Source organism: Populus alba, chromosome 14 (genome assembly GCF_005239225.2).
Source record: "Populus alba chromosome 14, ASM523922v2, whole genome shotgun sequence".
In the NCBI taxonomy this organism is placed as follows: domain Eukaryota; kingdom Viridiplantae; phylum Streptophyta; class Magnoliopsida; order Malpighiales; family Salicaceae; genus Populus; species Populus alba.
Genome location: NC_133297.1, coordinates 21,222,982 through 21,240,629, shown reverse-complemented (window position 1 = coordinate 21,240,629; position 17,648 = coordinate 21,222,982). Strand labels below are relative to the sequence as shown.

Here is a 17,648-nt window from a genome sequence, read left to right as displayed (position 1 = left end):
GAACATAAATGAGAAAGAAGTTAACTAAGTAAAGGAAAGGAAATGAAGTGCATAAACTTGATATTAATGAAAGCAAAACATAAGCAATACAAAGAGAGAAAGCAAGAGCATGATCTTGATCTGGAAACCAAGATGCCTCAATGCATGGTAAGTGCCTCCTTTTATAGGCCAAAATTTGGAACTATTGATTTGTTGACTAATTGATGAGTGGGTGGCCACATCTTGACTTTGTAACAATCCTTATCTTCTTGTCTGAAAAAGACATCATTGCTAACATCATAATTTGCCCAGAATACTCAAGAATGTTCTAGGAAATTGTCTCAGCTTTCCAACAAAAAAAAGATGAGGTCATTTGGACTTCTAGAACTCAAGATATGGGCTGAACACTAAATAGTGTCTGGGCTGCAGGACAGCTTCGGACTTCTTCGTTGTTCCTTCAATTTGGACTTCAAAACAACCTTTTTAAATCTTGGGCTCCCATGAAAGTTGTAGGCCTTTGTCTTACCTTTCCATCCATATAAAATGGACCTAAATCCGAGATCTAGAGCTCCAGATATGATCTAATTACCGAGCAATGTTCCGGTTTGGACTGCACCAGCATCTCTTTTCTAAGTTTGGCCATCTCTTTGTCCTTTCACTTTCAATACTTAAACTCATCAATTAATCCTTTTATTTATGTGATAGGCCTGCATTTAAGATTAACATTTACCATAAATTAAGGTATCTTATAGTATCAAACTTGTTATTATAGAACATGCTTTAGTTAAGGAGTTATTGATACTTTAAGTACAAAATGATGATATAAAACCTTGATAAACATGCACTTTTAAGTACTAATCACTCTACTTGAATAATATATCTAAAAGAGGAAACTCCTCGAGTTTGGATTTCACTTGAGTCCTGAATTACAATCAAATAACCAAACAAGCATAGTAGATAGTTGGTCCTCTTAAAACATGTGGTGATGTAATGAACCTAACATGGGCTCAAAACAAAATAAATAGAGTTAAAGAGATCTAAAAGATATGATATTAATGTAAAGATTTAACAAAGATAAAATAATTTTCAAAGTTAGAGGATTCACTAATAATATTTTAAATAAGTATAGTTTAAACTCTTTCTATTACTTTACTAGAAACCACACACCAAAAAAGTTTTGATCGAATGATTTATCATTAATGACTCATTTTAAGTTTTAATATGATTATATTATCTTTAATTACTTTATTTGAGTAACACCAACACTTGTAAATCAAGTATTCATAATGTTAATTTATGCTAACAACAAATCAAAATTCTTTCATAGTTTAGGTGTCAGTTCTTCATGCGGTAGGCTATGAAAGAATAACAAATTTGTTGTGCCAAGAATTGTACATATGAATCTAGACTCATCACTTAACAAATAGGGTATTAACATTGATTAATACCCTAACTCTAAATTCAGCCCATGTCCAAGACCCCATGGGCCTCCTAGACCACGTTTTATCCCGCCAAGATCGTGCCCTATCTGATAGTGAGTTGCTTAATTTACTCATAAATCCTCTATCACCCGAATCTACTCCATAATGTCCTCTACTATATGTAGCCATCTATTTGCTATCTTAGCATCGGGCTCTCCTGAAAATGAGTCACATCCCAACTCTTGCATACTCTTCACTACCCGAACCAGTGTAACCATATTATCCACTAGTGTAGGGGCAACTTGCAGTACCTGTGTTGTTAGTGCCACTAGGGGTGTCAGTACTGATACTTGAGCATCATCTCTATTACAACTCTCACAATCTGGGCTATAACTACCAGATCAGAATATGGTGCAGGGGTTGTTGCTAGCACTACTGCTATTGGAGGAGGCACCTCTCTTAGATGAGGTGTTGCAAGTATGTGAGAGGCTGAATCCATCAAAGAATTCTCTCTCTCTCTCTCTCTCTCTCTATATATATATATATATATATATATATATATATATATATATATATATATATGCTCTAATCCGGGATCTTGACCTCGTTCCCATGCTGGAGAGCGATCCACCATCTCACCTTGTCTTATGTGCACTGCCTTAAACCAATGTGATACTTATCAGATTCCAATTCAATTCCTGAACCCAGACCAGGGTTCTGATACCTACTATAACAACAATTTTTATGTTAAAAACAAAAAACAAGGACATAATAATTCAGTTAAGATTAGGGTAATTTTTTTCCCTTACAATCAATCAAAACTCCGACAAAGTTTTCTCTGTATTTTTAGGTACCAAGTTATTGACTCTTCTTTCACAATTCTCAATTATCAAATTTCCTACTCGTCCTATCATCCAGGACTTCCTTCTCTGATTACATCATAATTTCTCAATAATCAAATTCATACATGTTTAAACAAATCAATATCACACATTTACATAGATTCAATTCTATGAATTATTCTACAAATTATAACGAAATTATAATTGAAATAAGTACATACTTAAAGAAGAAATTCATAATTAAAATTATACTACAAAAAAAAAGCTTTCGATAAATTATTGATGCATTAAATTCTAAAATTTATATTACATAACAAAATAGTAAATTCATTTATTATAAAATGATACCCAACAAAATCTAAGGAAACTAATCTACTGTTCAGTCCAATAGGGAGATGTACCTGAAAGTTGATTTAATACAATAATTCGATTAGACAAATAAAAAAAATATCAATAAATTCTTTCTTACTTTCTTTTTGAAAATTTATTCATAAGATCATTAAATTAATTTGCTCATCTAGTATTATATATTTCAATTAAATTTCAGAATAATCTTTAATTTTTTTTGAACATCAACCAAAAATATAATTATTCCTATCGCCCATTAACCCGGGCATTAATTCCACTAATACGTAATTAATTTCTCACCCGTCCATTCAACAAGTACTAATTCCATCAATTTAGAAAATTAGTTCAATGATTCACCCATTCATCAGGGTACTAATCTAATTAACCAGAAAATTAATTTCTCATCATGCCTATTTGTTAGGGCACTAATTTCATTAAACTAGTAATTAGTTCAACTATTTGTCTATTTACCAAGGTACTAATCCCATTAACCATAGAATTAATTCCTTAACACGCTTATTCACTAGGGTACTAATTCCATTGATCCAGGAATTAGTTCATCACATCCCATATCTTATTTTCTCAAGTAAACAATATAACAATTACTAATCTATCAACCACAATTAATAAGATAAAAATACATATTAAAGTTCCATGTTGTGGTGTTCGCCTGGTAGCCTTTCCTAGATTGACAAGTATATCACATTATTTCTTTTCACATCTACAAATAGTGTGTACACACACACACACACTCTTTCTCACTCAAACGTCTTAATCAAGTTTATTCATTCATATCAAACTTTAACTAATATCATTATTCTACTTTCCATATTGACATAATCAATAAATGAAATCCTTTCAATTATCTTTTCATTTGCCAAAAAAATTAGATTTAAAGAGAAACATGACAATTTCCTTTTTTTTTTGTGTAAATTTTCTTCCCATTCTTCAAATTCTCATATCGTAACACAAAGTCATTTCATTATTCAAATCAATATATATATTTCTTTAATTTTATTTTTTTTTTGCTGAAATTTAAACTAAAGGAAAACAAATTTCATGTTCTATTCATTCTGTAACACTAATTTCATCTATTTTCTATACAATCCCATCATCTTATCAAAATTCTTAAATTATTATTATTATTATTATTTGATCAAAAATCCCTTCTTCAAGAACACCTAAAATTTTGCTTCAATTACCATAATTTTTTACTTTCTCTACTTACTTCAATAATCTTAACACAATTTCACAATCAATTGCAATTTTTTTCAAAATTTATCGAGAACCCTAACTTTTAATTCCACAAACTTCAATCAATTTAAAGCATAAATTTTTCAAGAATCTTATTTAAAAATGTTAAGGCACCTTACCAAGAAATATCCAAAGCTTTAACACTTTTAAATTAAGAACTTTTCCCTAGCTTTGATTTCTTCTATCTCTTTGGTCGTATGCTTCTCTTTCTTTTTTGAAAAGTAAGGTTTGTTTTGTTTTTTTTTTTTTCCCTTCCACACATAAACACTTACACACACACACAACTTTTTTATACAAATTCCTTCTATATTCCTCAATAGTTACTTTTATAATTTTCAGGTAAAATTTCCCGAATCCTAATGCTTGTTTACACCAAATTTGAACTAAGTTACTCGTTGGTACTTTCAGTTTCATAAAAAAATTATATTTATTTATTTTTATTTTTATATTTTAACACTCGAACGAAATATTTTATTTCAGATTCTCGAATCTATTATCATTCTTATAATGTAATTTATCACTTTTCTTATTATTATTTTTTTTATAATCTTGACTTTTATTATTATTATTAATGATATTACCCGGGGTTTTACAATTACAAAATGATGATATATTTTTTTGTTATATATTAGGTGAATTCTTTAATACGTGAAGGTTAAAAAGCTACAACTGTGATTCGTAATGATACTAATAATGTTGTGTATGACACATTCAATACTTGGTTCTCATGGTGCTATTCTTCACTGGAGAAGGTTAGAGAGGCTGATTGTTTGAATATTGCAATAGAAGATGATGATGTTGTTAATTGTGCATGATGATAACATGCTTGTGGTTTTAATATTGCAAACTCGTTGACGGATTAATTTATTAGATGTTGTTACATGATGTACATGAATTGGGATTGTTTATTGTAATGAATTGTTTTATCTAAGAATTGAGCTTCTTTAATTATGAAATGATTTGATATGAAATTGTGATTTGTGTTGACGACAATTTGTTGGGTTAAGTTGTTGCTTTTGAAATTGTGTATTAACTGGCATGGGGCTGAACAGAATGGGAAATCCAGGGGAACTAGATTTGCGTTGGCTGCGGGCATACATTACATGCGCGTGTAACAACCACATGCACTGCATGCGTCTATTGATAGGTTTTTTGTTTTTTGTTTTTTTTTTTTTTTTCAAATTCCATCTTGCAGGAATATTATGATTGAAAAAAAATCAAGTTAGATAAATTTGAATTTTTTATTTTTACTAAAATTTAATGTGATTTGTATTTTTTTGAATTGTTTTAATGTGCTAATGTCAAAAATAATTTTTAAAAAATAAAAAAATTATTAACATGTATTTCAACACAAAAAATTATTTAAAAAGTAATTACTATCATACTGCTAACCATGTTTTTAATATAAAAATGAAGTTTTCAAATCAGAGGGCCATCTGTCTTTCTGACGACGTCGTGACGAGTTCAAAAAGGCTTGCATGAGAAATCAATGGAGTGACGTGTCGTCTAGTGGTTTTGTCAAAACAGTCAGCAAACATCGTGTGAAATTGTGAATATTCGTTCAAGCTCCTACGTTTCCATTCCAAAAACCAATCAATCAAAACACCTGAAAATCTCTCAACTGCAAAGCCAAAAAAAATAAGGAAAGGAAAAAACGAGTGAGATGAAAGATGAGAGTAAACCTCCACATTGCCACCATTTTGGTGGTTCTACTTATACACGCAGCCATGTATAATACCTCCGTTGACGGCGGAAAGTTAATCGGAGACTACTCCAAGTTATCCGGAATAATAATTCCAGGATTCGCATCTACTCAGCTTAGAGCGTGGTCTTTCCTTGATTGTCCTTACTCTCCTCTCGACTTCAACCCTCTCGACTTGGTCTGGCTTGACACTACCAAAGTAAGTATATATAATCATGCTCTTTTTTCTTTCAGCTAAAGGAATTTCTATATGAAGTTCTGTTTGATTTCCTTGAAAAATTAGGCCAATCTAGAAAATAATACAATGAATAATATTTTTTTTTTGTTGAACACGAGAGATTTTATCCAATAATAGACGGCTTTTTATTGTCCTGGTTAAATCAGGAATTTATTCCAAACTCTCTGGCTTTCTTTTTTTTTTTTTAAACAAATATTAGTATTTTCCCCCCCGTATGTTAGCAGCTAGTGGCCGATGGATTATTGATTAACAATGAAGGAACTGATGTTGAATTGTAATGCATTATGCAGCTACTTTCTGCTGTGAACTGTTGGCTTAAGTGCATGTTACTTGACCCTTACAACCAAACGGACCATCCTGAATGCAAATCGCGTCCCGATAGTGGTCTTTCTGCTATTACGGAACTTGATCCCGGTTATATCACAGGTTTTTTTCCCTGTTTTTGTCTTACATTTTATGTAATTATTTGAATTTAATGGCTTTTAGTATATTCAGTTTGCGCTGAAGGAATATATATGTTGATGGATTTATTGGGACATGATCTTCAGGTCCTCTTTCTTCAGTGTGGAAAGATTGGGTTAAGTGGTGCATAGAGTTTGGCATCGAGGCGAATTCAATCATTGCTGTGCCATATGACTGGAGATTGTCACCATCGATGCTTGAGGAGCGAGACCTTTATTTTCACAGGCTCAAGTTTGTACATTTCTTAATGGCATACTAACGTTAATACTTTAATAGCCATAGTAATCATTTCTGATAGATCACTTGTTTCATATAATATCAACTTAGGATGCATCTTCGCTACTCTGTACACCAGCTGAAAATAGCCACTATCACATTGTATGACGGGTTCAGTTTGACTTCATTTTCTTCATCACAATCTATATGAGCATAGAACTTCACAAATAAGTAACAGCTAATATTATATGTTGGTCAACTAAAAACAAACTACTGAGAATCAAGATTTTGGAAACTTGGGAAAGATTGTTTTTAATAGTACTCTTAATTTGAATCCAAGATTCATGCATTTTGTATTTTTTTGGAAGTGCTTAACATGAATTTCTCAGGATGTGTAGTTGTTGGACCAATAAATAAATGCAAAGGGATTTGAAAATGCCTAATCATCTTAATTCTCTGTCCCAAAAGTGAAGTGTGAGGATGAAGTTCATCTTGTGATTGATCCAAAGGACCTTATATATTTTTTTCCTTATTTGCAGGTTAACATTTGAAACTGCCCTTAAACTTCGAGGAGGACCCTCAATAGTATTTGCCCATTCTTTGGGTAACAATGTCTTCCGCTACTTTCTGGAATGGTTAAAACTGGAAATTGCACCTAAACATTATAACCAGTGGCTTGATGAACACATTCATGCCTATTTTGCAGTTGGTATGGTTTTTTTGCATCATATCCATTTGCCTAGATGGTGGAGTCTCTTGAATTGGTTAAATTGCATTCATTTGTCTTGACTTTGTTACTTGGTTCCAGGAGCTCCTCTTCTTGGTGCAATTGAGACAGTGAAAGCAACATTTTTCGGGAACACATTTGGTCTTCCAGTTTCTGAGGTTACCCATTCATTTCTTGAAACGTTCTTTAGTTGACACTTTATGTTTATTGATTAATATATCCTCATTTTTACAGTCATCTTTCTTGTTATAGAGCAGTCATTTGCCCCCTCAATATTTCTCACCTTTTTTCTTGCTCCGATTACTTAAATCAGTTATACAGTAAACATACCTCAAAACTTTCCACGATTAGAATTAGTAAGTAGTGTTTGTAAAAGCATATGAGTTTATATAGTCATCTGTTATGAGTTCACACTCAAGTAAACTTTGAAATACTCTTTCACCTTTCTGTACTTTGTCAGAACTGGTTTGACAGCTGTGACTTTCACCAGTTTGATAGAAGTTTTTGGATGTCTATCATATTATCTTGTGTTATTGGATCTGGATGCCTATTCTAACACATGCTTGTCATGTATTTTGGCAAGGTACCAGGGAACAGCTCGATTGATGTTCAATTCTTTTGCTTCTTCATTATGGATGATGCCATTTTCTAAGTATTGTAGAACCGATAATTCTTACTGTAGGCATTTTGCCGGGGGATTCAGGAAGGGTCATCACACATATCAATGTGAGGAGCAGGAATTTCGTTTAAACTATTCTGGGTGGCCAACAAATATAGTCAACATAGAAATTCCTTCTGTTCGTGGTAAGACTCTCAAGTTTCATCCCATGATGACATTATTATTATTTTGCTCCGATGCTTCACGCAAATTTAATTTGCAGGCTTTGGTGCCTATCCCTCAGTTACCGAATTAGCTCAAACCAACTTGTCTAGCATGGAATGCGGGCTTCCTACTCAGTTATCCTTTTCAGCTCGTGAAATATCAGATGGGACCCTTTTCAAAGCAATTGAAGATTATGAATCAGATAGCAAGAGGCTTTTATACCAATTAAAGAAGTAGGCATCTTCTTAATAAATGCTGACACTGAACTTTAGCTGTTTTATGCATGCTTTGAAAGGTTTTCCAAGTAAAATGCTAAAATTTCCCTTGTAGGTGTAACATTCATTGACTTGTTGTGGCAAACCTAATTGACCTTCTTGATCAACCCTATGTTTCTTCATCAATTGCTGTGATTTTTTGTGTTAATATACCCAGGCACCTTCTATTCATGTCGCCTGCTTTGTAATTCACTATTAACTGTGAATAATGCTTGTTGAAAAAATATATCTCATCTCACATGATGTGTGCATCTAATCTGAAATGATGTATTTTTTAGGTCATACCATGATGATCCTGTTTTGAATCCACTAACACCTTGGGACAGACCACCTATAAAAAATGTTTTCTGCATCTATGGAATAGATTCAAGGACTGAGGTATAATTTTCGTCTCAGAGTATATGAAATATCTGTTATTTGTCATGACAGCACCAGACATAGACAATATAATTGCTTTCTCCAATTAACTTTTTTTCCTAATTGTGCCATTTAGATGCAAGGGGAATCCCTTTGTTTCTACTGCTACATTGGTTATAAACTCTTTTTTCATTGAGGAATACGGACTATTCTTACTCATGTGATGGCTATTATCTTTCCATGCATGGAAAATGTTGTGTAAAATCTAATATTGTATTTATATTCATAATCTTAAATGTATCTAACTGGTTTCTTTTCTTTCTCAAACTGAAAGAGTCACATGTTTTTTATTGCATGTGTAGTTCTCTATTAGTCTTAACTGTGATAATCGGTTAATTTCTCACCATCCTTTATTAAGGATATTTCCAATCCGTTTGTAGGATAGCTGATAGGTATTAGGTTATTTTCACTCTAAGATGGTTGCTTCTTAAGACTAGGGGATGATGGTTTTGATGTCTTGTAAATGAGAAAACAGGTTGGTTACTATTTTGCACCGAGTGGCAAGCCTTACCCTGATAATTGGATCACAACCGATGTCATTTATGAGCTTGAAGGGTCTCTGTACTCCAGGTAACTGCCATCCCCACTGCTGCTGTTATGTGTGTGTTCATGTATTATGGATATGTTGTTGGGTGTTTTCAAGAAATATGCAATGCTATCTTTCAATGCTAAGATTATCAATTTGTCCACCTACTGCTGTCTGTGCTTTAAATGAAAAAAGAAAAAACTCAAGTTGTAGGCTAGTCAGTCGAGTTAGGAACAATATGCATTTGTACTTGCCTATCTGTGTTTTTTGAGTGCCATAGGATGATTGTAAAACATATGGATACAAAATGTCGTGCACATGGTTATTGTGAAATACTTCTTTCACCTTTTTTTGGGATCTGTAACATATGATGATGTACTCTTATTGTTATTGTAGGTCAGGGAACTTGGTCGAAGGTAATCCTGGAGCTGCAAGTGGGGATGATACGGTAAGCTTACAAAATTAGACAGGCAATTGATTATTACAATCATACAGCCTTTTCAGACTTCCAGGTTGATGTAATGCAATTCATAATTTACTATTATTTTCTTATAATATAGGATATCTGATACAGGTACCATACAATTCTCTCTCTTTGTGTAAGAATTGGCTTGGACCAAAAGTGAACATAACAAGGGCTCCTCAGGTACTCATAGTTTATGTGGTAAAATAGTGCGTTGAGCGCACGTAGTAGAAGTAGTTGCATGCTCAATATTAACAAAAGCTAATGAAGATATGAATTACGCTCAAAATTAACAAAAGCTAATTAAGAAGGGGAATTCACCGTTGCCTTCCTCACAGATCACACTCACTGGAATAGTGATATGTTTTTTCTTTTCTTTGTTTTTTTTTAAATTTTTTTTTCAAATTTCAATTCATACTTTAACACGGTTTATTCAGGATTGAATTGTATTTTATCAAGTTATCCTAGTATTAAGATCGGGTTGCAGGTTTAATGTGTTAATCTAGTGAACTCAAGTTTCTTTTTGTTCTTTTTTTAATTTATTTTTTTTCTCATTTCATCTTTCAATGTTGTTGATTGAGAATTGAGATTCATAATTTGTTTTAGTTTGTTTTTAATGGGTCATTTTTAGGTCATTTTTTATTTTATTTTTTAATTTCATCCTTCAACATTGATTTAAGTGGGAATTAAGCTTTATAATTTGTTTCAATTTACTTTCTATGAGGTTATCCTGGTCTAATTACCAAGGTCATAGGTTTGAATGGTTAACTTGAGTTGACTCGGGTTGTGTTTTTTTGTATTTTTTTGATCAATTTTTTTAAAAATTTTATCTTTCAATATTGGGTTAATTGGGAATTGGAGTTCATAATTTGGTTCGATTCACTTTCTATAAGACTATCCTAGTCTCATTACCTGGGTTGAGGATTTGACAGGTTAATCCAGGTTACCCGGATCATTCCAATAAGTTGTCGTGTTAATATCTTTTAAAAAAGATATCTTCAATTTTTTTTAGTCAAACTACAATTTTATCAGTCATCCAGATTGTTTTTTGATCCGCAAAGTAGATTGGGTCACATCGGATCAACCCCACACTATTTTTTTTTAAAACAAATCTACTAGAAAACACGTTAGCAATGCCTGATTATTCTTTTATGAAAAAAATTCTGATTTGACCTGCAGTGTTGTGTGAGTCTATAATCTAATAAAAAACTATACAACAACAAGCTACTATAGTACTATGCTTGATGCAGAACAATAAAAATTGCAGCAAGTATGCATCTACTAGTGTAATTGTTCATTGTACTCTCTTATTGCTACAAGCAATCTTCTAACTTAATTTGTATTGTATAAGTGTAGTATTTGTGTAGAATGATGGCTCTACTTACGATGGATAAGCACCGATTCATTTCTCTACATACGTTTAAATTGCTAGTTACAGTTTGATATGTTTCCAAATTAAGTTGCACTGCAATTCTTACCGATCAATCAAATCCAATCACTAGTTGGGATTTGTAGCCTTTTTAGTTGTTGACCAAACAAAATGAAAGAAAAAAGATTTCAGACTTTAGATCAAACCTAGATCTTTGTTTAATGATTAAAAATAACTCTTCCATTAATCATGAATAGTTAAGTATGCCCGAACCCAATGGTAGTTCTGGTATAGCTAGATGTCCTAGGAGCAGCTCCCACTGAGCTTGCTTACCAGTGAAGTGAACTTTTCTCTGAGAATTTGGCTTGCCTGGTTTGTTTTCCTGAAAATTGCAGTCAGAGCATGATGGATCTGATGTACAAGTGGATTTGAATGTAGAACATCAGCACGAAGAGGATATAGTTCCCAACATGACAAGGTCTCCAAGAGTAAAGTACATCACCTATTATGAAGATTCTGAAAGTATTCCAGGAAGAAGAACAGCAGTTTGGGAGCTCGATAAAGGTGCATGACATTCTTTGTAGTACATATGACTGAAAAGTACAGTTACTAAAGAACTTCTACTTCAAATTACTGATGTACGTAACTGTAGCCAATCTGATATACCTAAGGATCACGGGCTTTACAAATGATGTGATTGTGGATTGAATGCAACAAATGGTTTCTGTTAACGAATGAAAGCAAGATATCTTCAAGTAGATTATTTATTTTGGCTAGCTTTGAAGTAATTTGGAACTTTTGAAAGGAATTCAATCTGAGAACATATCTTAGGCTACCACAAACTTTTAAGAAACTGAAACGTAAGATCTTTATCTCCCCCCTCCCCCCTCCGGAATCTTGCTTTTACAAAAATCCTGGAGGTCCCATAATGGAGGTATTTTAAGTGATGCAACAGTAAGAGAAGGAATTTTCTCTCTTTTGCAACTTTATTTGCTGAGAAGTTGATGTTTAGGCTGCAAATTTGGGTTGCCTTACACTGAAATTATGTTTGTATCTCGTGTAATTAGAGCATTAGACAAATTTGGTTTCTTATAGATCAAATTTAATTGAAGCCATCTCTCCATGTAGCAAGTCACAGGAACATTGTTAGATCCCCAGCTCTAATGAGAGAGTTGTGGCTTCAGATGTGGCACGATATCCATCCCGGTGCAAAATCAAAATTTGTTACCAAAGGTGAATCTTGACTTGCATGTTCTCTCTTTTTTCAAGGCTTATGTTGAAAATGTTCACTGGTGTGTTTTTTTATAATAGCTAAGCGGGGACCTTTAAGAGATGAAGATTGTTACTGGGACTATGGGAAAGCTCGATGTTCGTGGTCTGAGTACTGTGAATATAGGTTTTTTCATTCTCTACAAATCTTGTTTCTGATAACTATTCTGATCTATATTTATTTTTTAAAATTACTTCTTTTCTATTTGATTAATGGTGAGCGCAGGTATCTCTTTGGGGATGTTCACTTGGGACAGAGCTGTCGGTTGAAGAATTCTTCAGCTGATGCACTCTTGAATTACCTATAGAATAGAAGGTACCCGATTTCGTATCCTCCAGTGAAACAGTTTGAATCAGAGATTTGAACTGTCGTAGAACTAGAAAAATGCGCAAAACATCTGCTTTAGCACTTTATATGATTATGTATTTTTCGGCCTACTGTTCAACTGGGGAACTCTTGACTTGATTTAAATGTTCCCTTAAGAGTCCGGTTAATAGTTTACTGCAATGTGAAGGCACAGGACACCGAGTTACAACACTTCAAACTCCCACTCATGGGATTTTACTCTGAACATCACCATAGCATACAGGATAAATTTTACATGGAATAATACATTATGAAACCTTCAGTGAATTGCTCGCTCCCTTTATGTCAGCATTACGTATCACTCACCTGAAATACCCTGAAATAGTTTGTTTTGTGCTATCTTTTCCCTTTTCTTTTAGAGTAATCTTTCCTCTTCGTTTCCTCAGTTGCCTCCCACATTGCCTTGCTGGAATTTGTGCTGTTCAGGTGGGGCGTGTGGTTTCTGGATTGCTAGCAGTCTTCATCTCTGCTGCATTCAAAGTGGGCATCTCCTCTTTTGTCTAAACAATGTTTCCTAACACGAAGTAGATTGCTGTCTTCATCATGTGTCGGTGAGGTCATCGGATGCTAAACGAGGTGTGAACTTTCACCATAATAATACAAGAGAGCAGCCTGTCCTGCGCAGAGAACCGTGGAGTCCAACCTTGGCCCCACAAACCTTGATACACGGTCTGGTAGATTTATTACTAATGATGATAAACTGAACAAGGAGATGGATGCATTGATTGTCCGTACTAAAGCTTCCAAGTTCCAAGCATATTGGAGTGGATGTTTGATTTCACAACCGATGTATTGCTCAGAGAAAAACATCTGTGCACTTTGTAAGCCAGAAAAAAGAAAAACATTAGAAAACTCGTTGCAGCAATTTGATTTATTTCTTGTTTTTGTGTTTTAAAATATTTTAAAAAAAAATTAAAAAATTTATTTTTTTTATTTTAAATTAATATTTTTTAGTGTTTTTAATTATTTTGGTACGTCGATATAAAAAAATAACTTTTTTTAATAAAAAATATTTTAAAAAATAACATTATTCTAAAAAAAATGCAATCAATCTCAAAGGAATATTTGAGCTCTACATGGCGTCTTCTTCTGTCGTCATCTTCAAACAGAAACCAAGAAAGTAAATAGAGTCTTTAAAGAAAATCCCACAAAATGATTTCAGATGCTTTAAGCTCAATTCGACTCTCTTCTGAATCTTGAAACTTGTAGATATTGATAAACCATGCATGCTCATCATGCAGTTGGATTTACCTCAAGCTTTGCAGAATAAATCCCCCTTGCCGGAACACAGTGGAATTTGACTTCAGGAAGCAATCACTGTGCCTTCTCTCTCAAAGTAACACAACAGGGTTTATTTGCTAGGAATTGCTCATACTAGTTTAAAAAAATTGAAAGATTGATAGTTTTTACTCTTAGATGTTTTTTTTTACATTGTTTCGATATATTGTATTAAAACCATCCAAAATCGATAGAAGACACATCCATTCAGCCTTTTAAAAAAATAAAAATAAAAATAAAAACCTTTCAAAACCAAGAGAATGTTCCTGAGTATCGAAGAAAGTGAAACTACTGGGTAAAACAGAAGGGCTCGCTTGTGATGCGAGGGGGCGGCATTCCCTAGTTTCTTTGTATCTGTCATAAACTGAATGAGTATGGTTGGTATTATGATAATTTTTATAGTTTGAGAAAAAATATTTTAGGTTGAGGCTGGTTTGATATTTATATATATGTTTAGTTAAAATTAAGATGGAATAAAAAGTAGTTTAATATGCTTGGTTAAAAATGTTTTTCAAATTGAGGTTATATATATATACTAATATATATATATATATGTTTTTAAATTTAAATATTGTAGATTTAACTACTACTATTACATTATTAAATAAATAATACTTTATATTAAATATTTTTTATTATTCAATTAACCTATCTACAATTTCATCACGTACAAAATTCATCAGATAAGGACTACAATTTTCATGGTTTTTTGAGTGTGCAACAAAATTAGATAAAATATCATCAGAAACAATTGCGATCTTCTTCTAATTTATGTAGTGTTATTAAATAATATTAAACAGTAGTTTTACGAGTAAAACACAATTAAAAAAAAATAGATTTTTTTTTATTAGATTGTACGTGATTCAATGCATTTAAGTTTGGGTTGGACCCGATCTGACCATGAACAGTAGAGACATTCTCTACTGTTCTGTAGAGTGACTTAATTCACTCTTCACAAACACGACACAAGGAGAAGTAGATTGCATTTGCTTTCGGGTAACCTGCGATCGAAAACGTAAATGATAATAGGTCCCACACACAATAATTAACGTTTTATATTTTACCAAACATTATGTTTTTGTGGTTTGCTTCAAAAGCAGAAGCAACCACAAAAACAAATACTCTCTAAGATAAGAATGAGGTAGGAGTTACATTTTAAAATAAAATTTTTATTTTAATATTATCATCTTGGAACAATAAAAAAATAATAATTTAAAACTACAAAAAATTAAAAAATTTTAAAAACAAAGTTAATTCCCAATACCAAACATAACCTTAATTTTTTCACCAAAGGTGTCAATTTTAAAATTAACTGTTGAGCCAATGAATTTGAGAAAAGAGAAGTTATTTTTTAATTACATGTGTGTGTGTGTTAAATTTAACATCTTTTTTTTCCTAGCATATTATACTATATTTTAAAATACATGAGAAAATCATTTGTGCTAATATTGTACACATAAAGTGTTTGTATTGTGGACCACACTATAGATGTTCAGAGGACAATGGAGGTGTTGGGTCTAGCTTGGCCACACTATAGACATAGAGTGTTTATATTGTGGACCACACTATAGATGTTCAAAGGACTATGGGAGACGTTGTCTTTTCTATTTTTTATTTCAAAAGTTCCTGGCGCGTGTTGGGTCTTCCATTGCCACCAAACCCAAGGCACTTAAATATTATCTATACTCATAACCGCTAGACCCAAAGCGCTTAAAATATTCTTTATATTTTTAATATTTTTTTACATTTAAAAAAAAAGGAACGCGAGCTAATATACTAGTATTATGGATGCATCGAGACTACTAGTCTTTCAGTTCGATCATTTGCATTATTTTTATATAATTAAAAAAATTTAAAAGTGAAAAATATTAAATGCATTTTATGAATTTGAAAGAATTTTTGGTAAAATTCAAATACTTTATTAAATGACAATTGTACTTATATAATGTTCTAGGGTAAATTGACTAATTAGCATATAAAATATAAATAAATAGTGAAATAGCATAGTTTGGAGATGTTGTAGTTTAGAAAACAAGATATTTAATACCTTATTGTACTTGTGAAGTGTGACATTTATATAATTGTCGTACTTTAGAGCGCGATATTTATATATAGCTTGATGACATTTGTTCAATTGTTCCTTGTGTTATAAACAACTTGATGGCATTTGTTCAATTGTTCCTTGTGTTATAAACAACTTGATGGCATTTGTTCAATTGTTCCTTATGTGTATAAACAACTTGATGGCATTTCAATTGCTCCTGACACAAAAAATTCTTACATAAACACTTTTTTCTCCAACCAAATCAATTAGCCTCGAAAAAAAATCAATTCAACTAAATCGACCTTGTCAAACGGGGGGGTCTCCTACGCTATTTCAGCTGTAGATTGATAAATTACAGGAGATTGAGGGAAATTACATAACCATGCAACACCTAAGAAATTTCATGATATAGCTATTGACTTCTTGTTTCTTACACAAGTAGGTTTTTATACAATAAGATATGAAGCCATTTCAAAATCTAATTGATGTTACAGTTGTGAATCATGAAATCAATTAAAATTTTACATGTCGTGATTCACAATTGCAACATTAAACAAATGTCACGTTTTGAAAATGCAGTATCAATTAAATGGCATGGTTCAGAACCTCCAACATCCAAAAAGTCATGTTTTAAAATAAAAACATTTAGTTTGTGTTTCGTTTTAGATGTGTGACTGACATGATCAAAAGATTGATGTCTTCTCCCAAGTGTAAGAGTGTCGAAGTAATAAATAACCCGATAAGACTAGGATCGAACCATAGAGAGGTTAATTATATAAATTATAGACAATAATAATAATACAACAACAACAACAACAACAACAAAAATAAAGAAGAAGAAGTTGATAAGAACTTTGAGATGAAAGTTTAATGTAAAAATTAAACAATTATAAAAACAAATATCAAGGTTAGAGGATCCACTAATGGTATTTCAAACAAGTATAATATAAACTCTTATTATTCAACTGGAAATCACACACAAAAGAGGTTCCAATCGGATGATTTGTCATTAATAGTTCATTATAAATTGTTAACATGATCATATTAATTATCTTATTTAAATAATACCAAACTTTTAAATATTTTCAGGAATTCATGATACTAACTTATGTTAATAACAAATCAAGTTCCTTTCATAGCACATGTATAAGTAATATCATACGGTTGGGCTATGAGAGTGTCAATCATTTATTGTACCAAGTGTTATACAACACAAATCTAGATTAATCATTTAACAAGCAAGGTATTAAGAATTAGTAAGATAAAAAGATAAGACATGTTAAAATTAAACATTAAGGTCTATGTTGAGTTTACACTATACTTATTCTTACACCATTAGTGTAACCTTTTCACCTTAACATAATAAACTTAGCTAAACATAATGAAGAAGAGAAACATAAATAAAAAAAAGAAGAACATAAATAAGATACAAGTTAACTAAGTAAAGGAAATGAAATGAAAAGCATAAACAAGATATTAATGAAAGCAAAACTTAAAAATTAAAAAAATATAAAGAGAGAAATAAAGAGTATGATCTTGATCTGAACAACCAAGATCCTAAATGAATGGCAAATTCCTCCTTTTATAGGCCAAAATTTGGAACTATTGATTTGATGACTAATTATTGA

At 32.1% G+C, this 17,648-nt stretch overlaps 1 protein-coding gene across 4 annotated transcripts; it reads left to right on the top strand.

Annotated features, from left to right (window-relative positions):
* The first annotated feature begins 5,391 nt into the window (after positions 1 to 5,391).
* On the top strand, positions 5,392 to 13,583 carry LOC118039644 (phospholipid--sterol O-acyltransferase). 4 transcript variants are annotated; one of them, XM_035046399.2, is made up of 16 exons: positions 5,394 to 5,745; positions 6,075 to 6,210; positions 6,333 to 6,477; positions 7,002 to 7,171; positions 7,271 to 7,347; positions 7,780 to 7,993; positions 8,071 to 8,245; positions 8,566 to 8,665; positions 9,180 to 9,274; positions 9,627 to 9,678; positions 9,805 to 9,876; positions 11,458 to 11,626; positions 12,191 to 12,295; positions 12,374 to 12,458; positions 12,558 to 12,647; positions 13,125 to 13,583. In XM_035046399.2, the coding sequence occupies exons 1-15, from the start codon at positions 5,515 to 5,517 to the stop codon at positions 12,637 to 12,639; spliced, it is 1,908 nt and encodes a 635-aa protein (XP_034902290.1). In that variant the 5' UTR covers positions 5,394 to 5,514; the 3' UTR covers positions 12,640 to 12,647; positions 13,125 to 13,583. The 4 variants fall into 4 exon arrangements, 3 of the variants coding, with proteins under 3 accessions (XP_073260735.1, XP_034902290.1, XP_034902289.1); XM_035046398.2 differs by having other exon boundaries at positions 13,085 to 13,583; XM_073404634.1 differs by lacking the exons at positions 8,566 to 8,665; positions 9,805 to 9,876; positions 13,125 to 13,583 and adding an exon at positions 9,791 to 9,804 and having other exon boundaries at positions 5,392 to 5,745; positions 11,501 to 11,626; positions 12,558 to 12,965.
* The last annotated feature ends 4,065 nt before the right edge of the window (positions 13,584 to 17,648 follow it).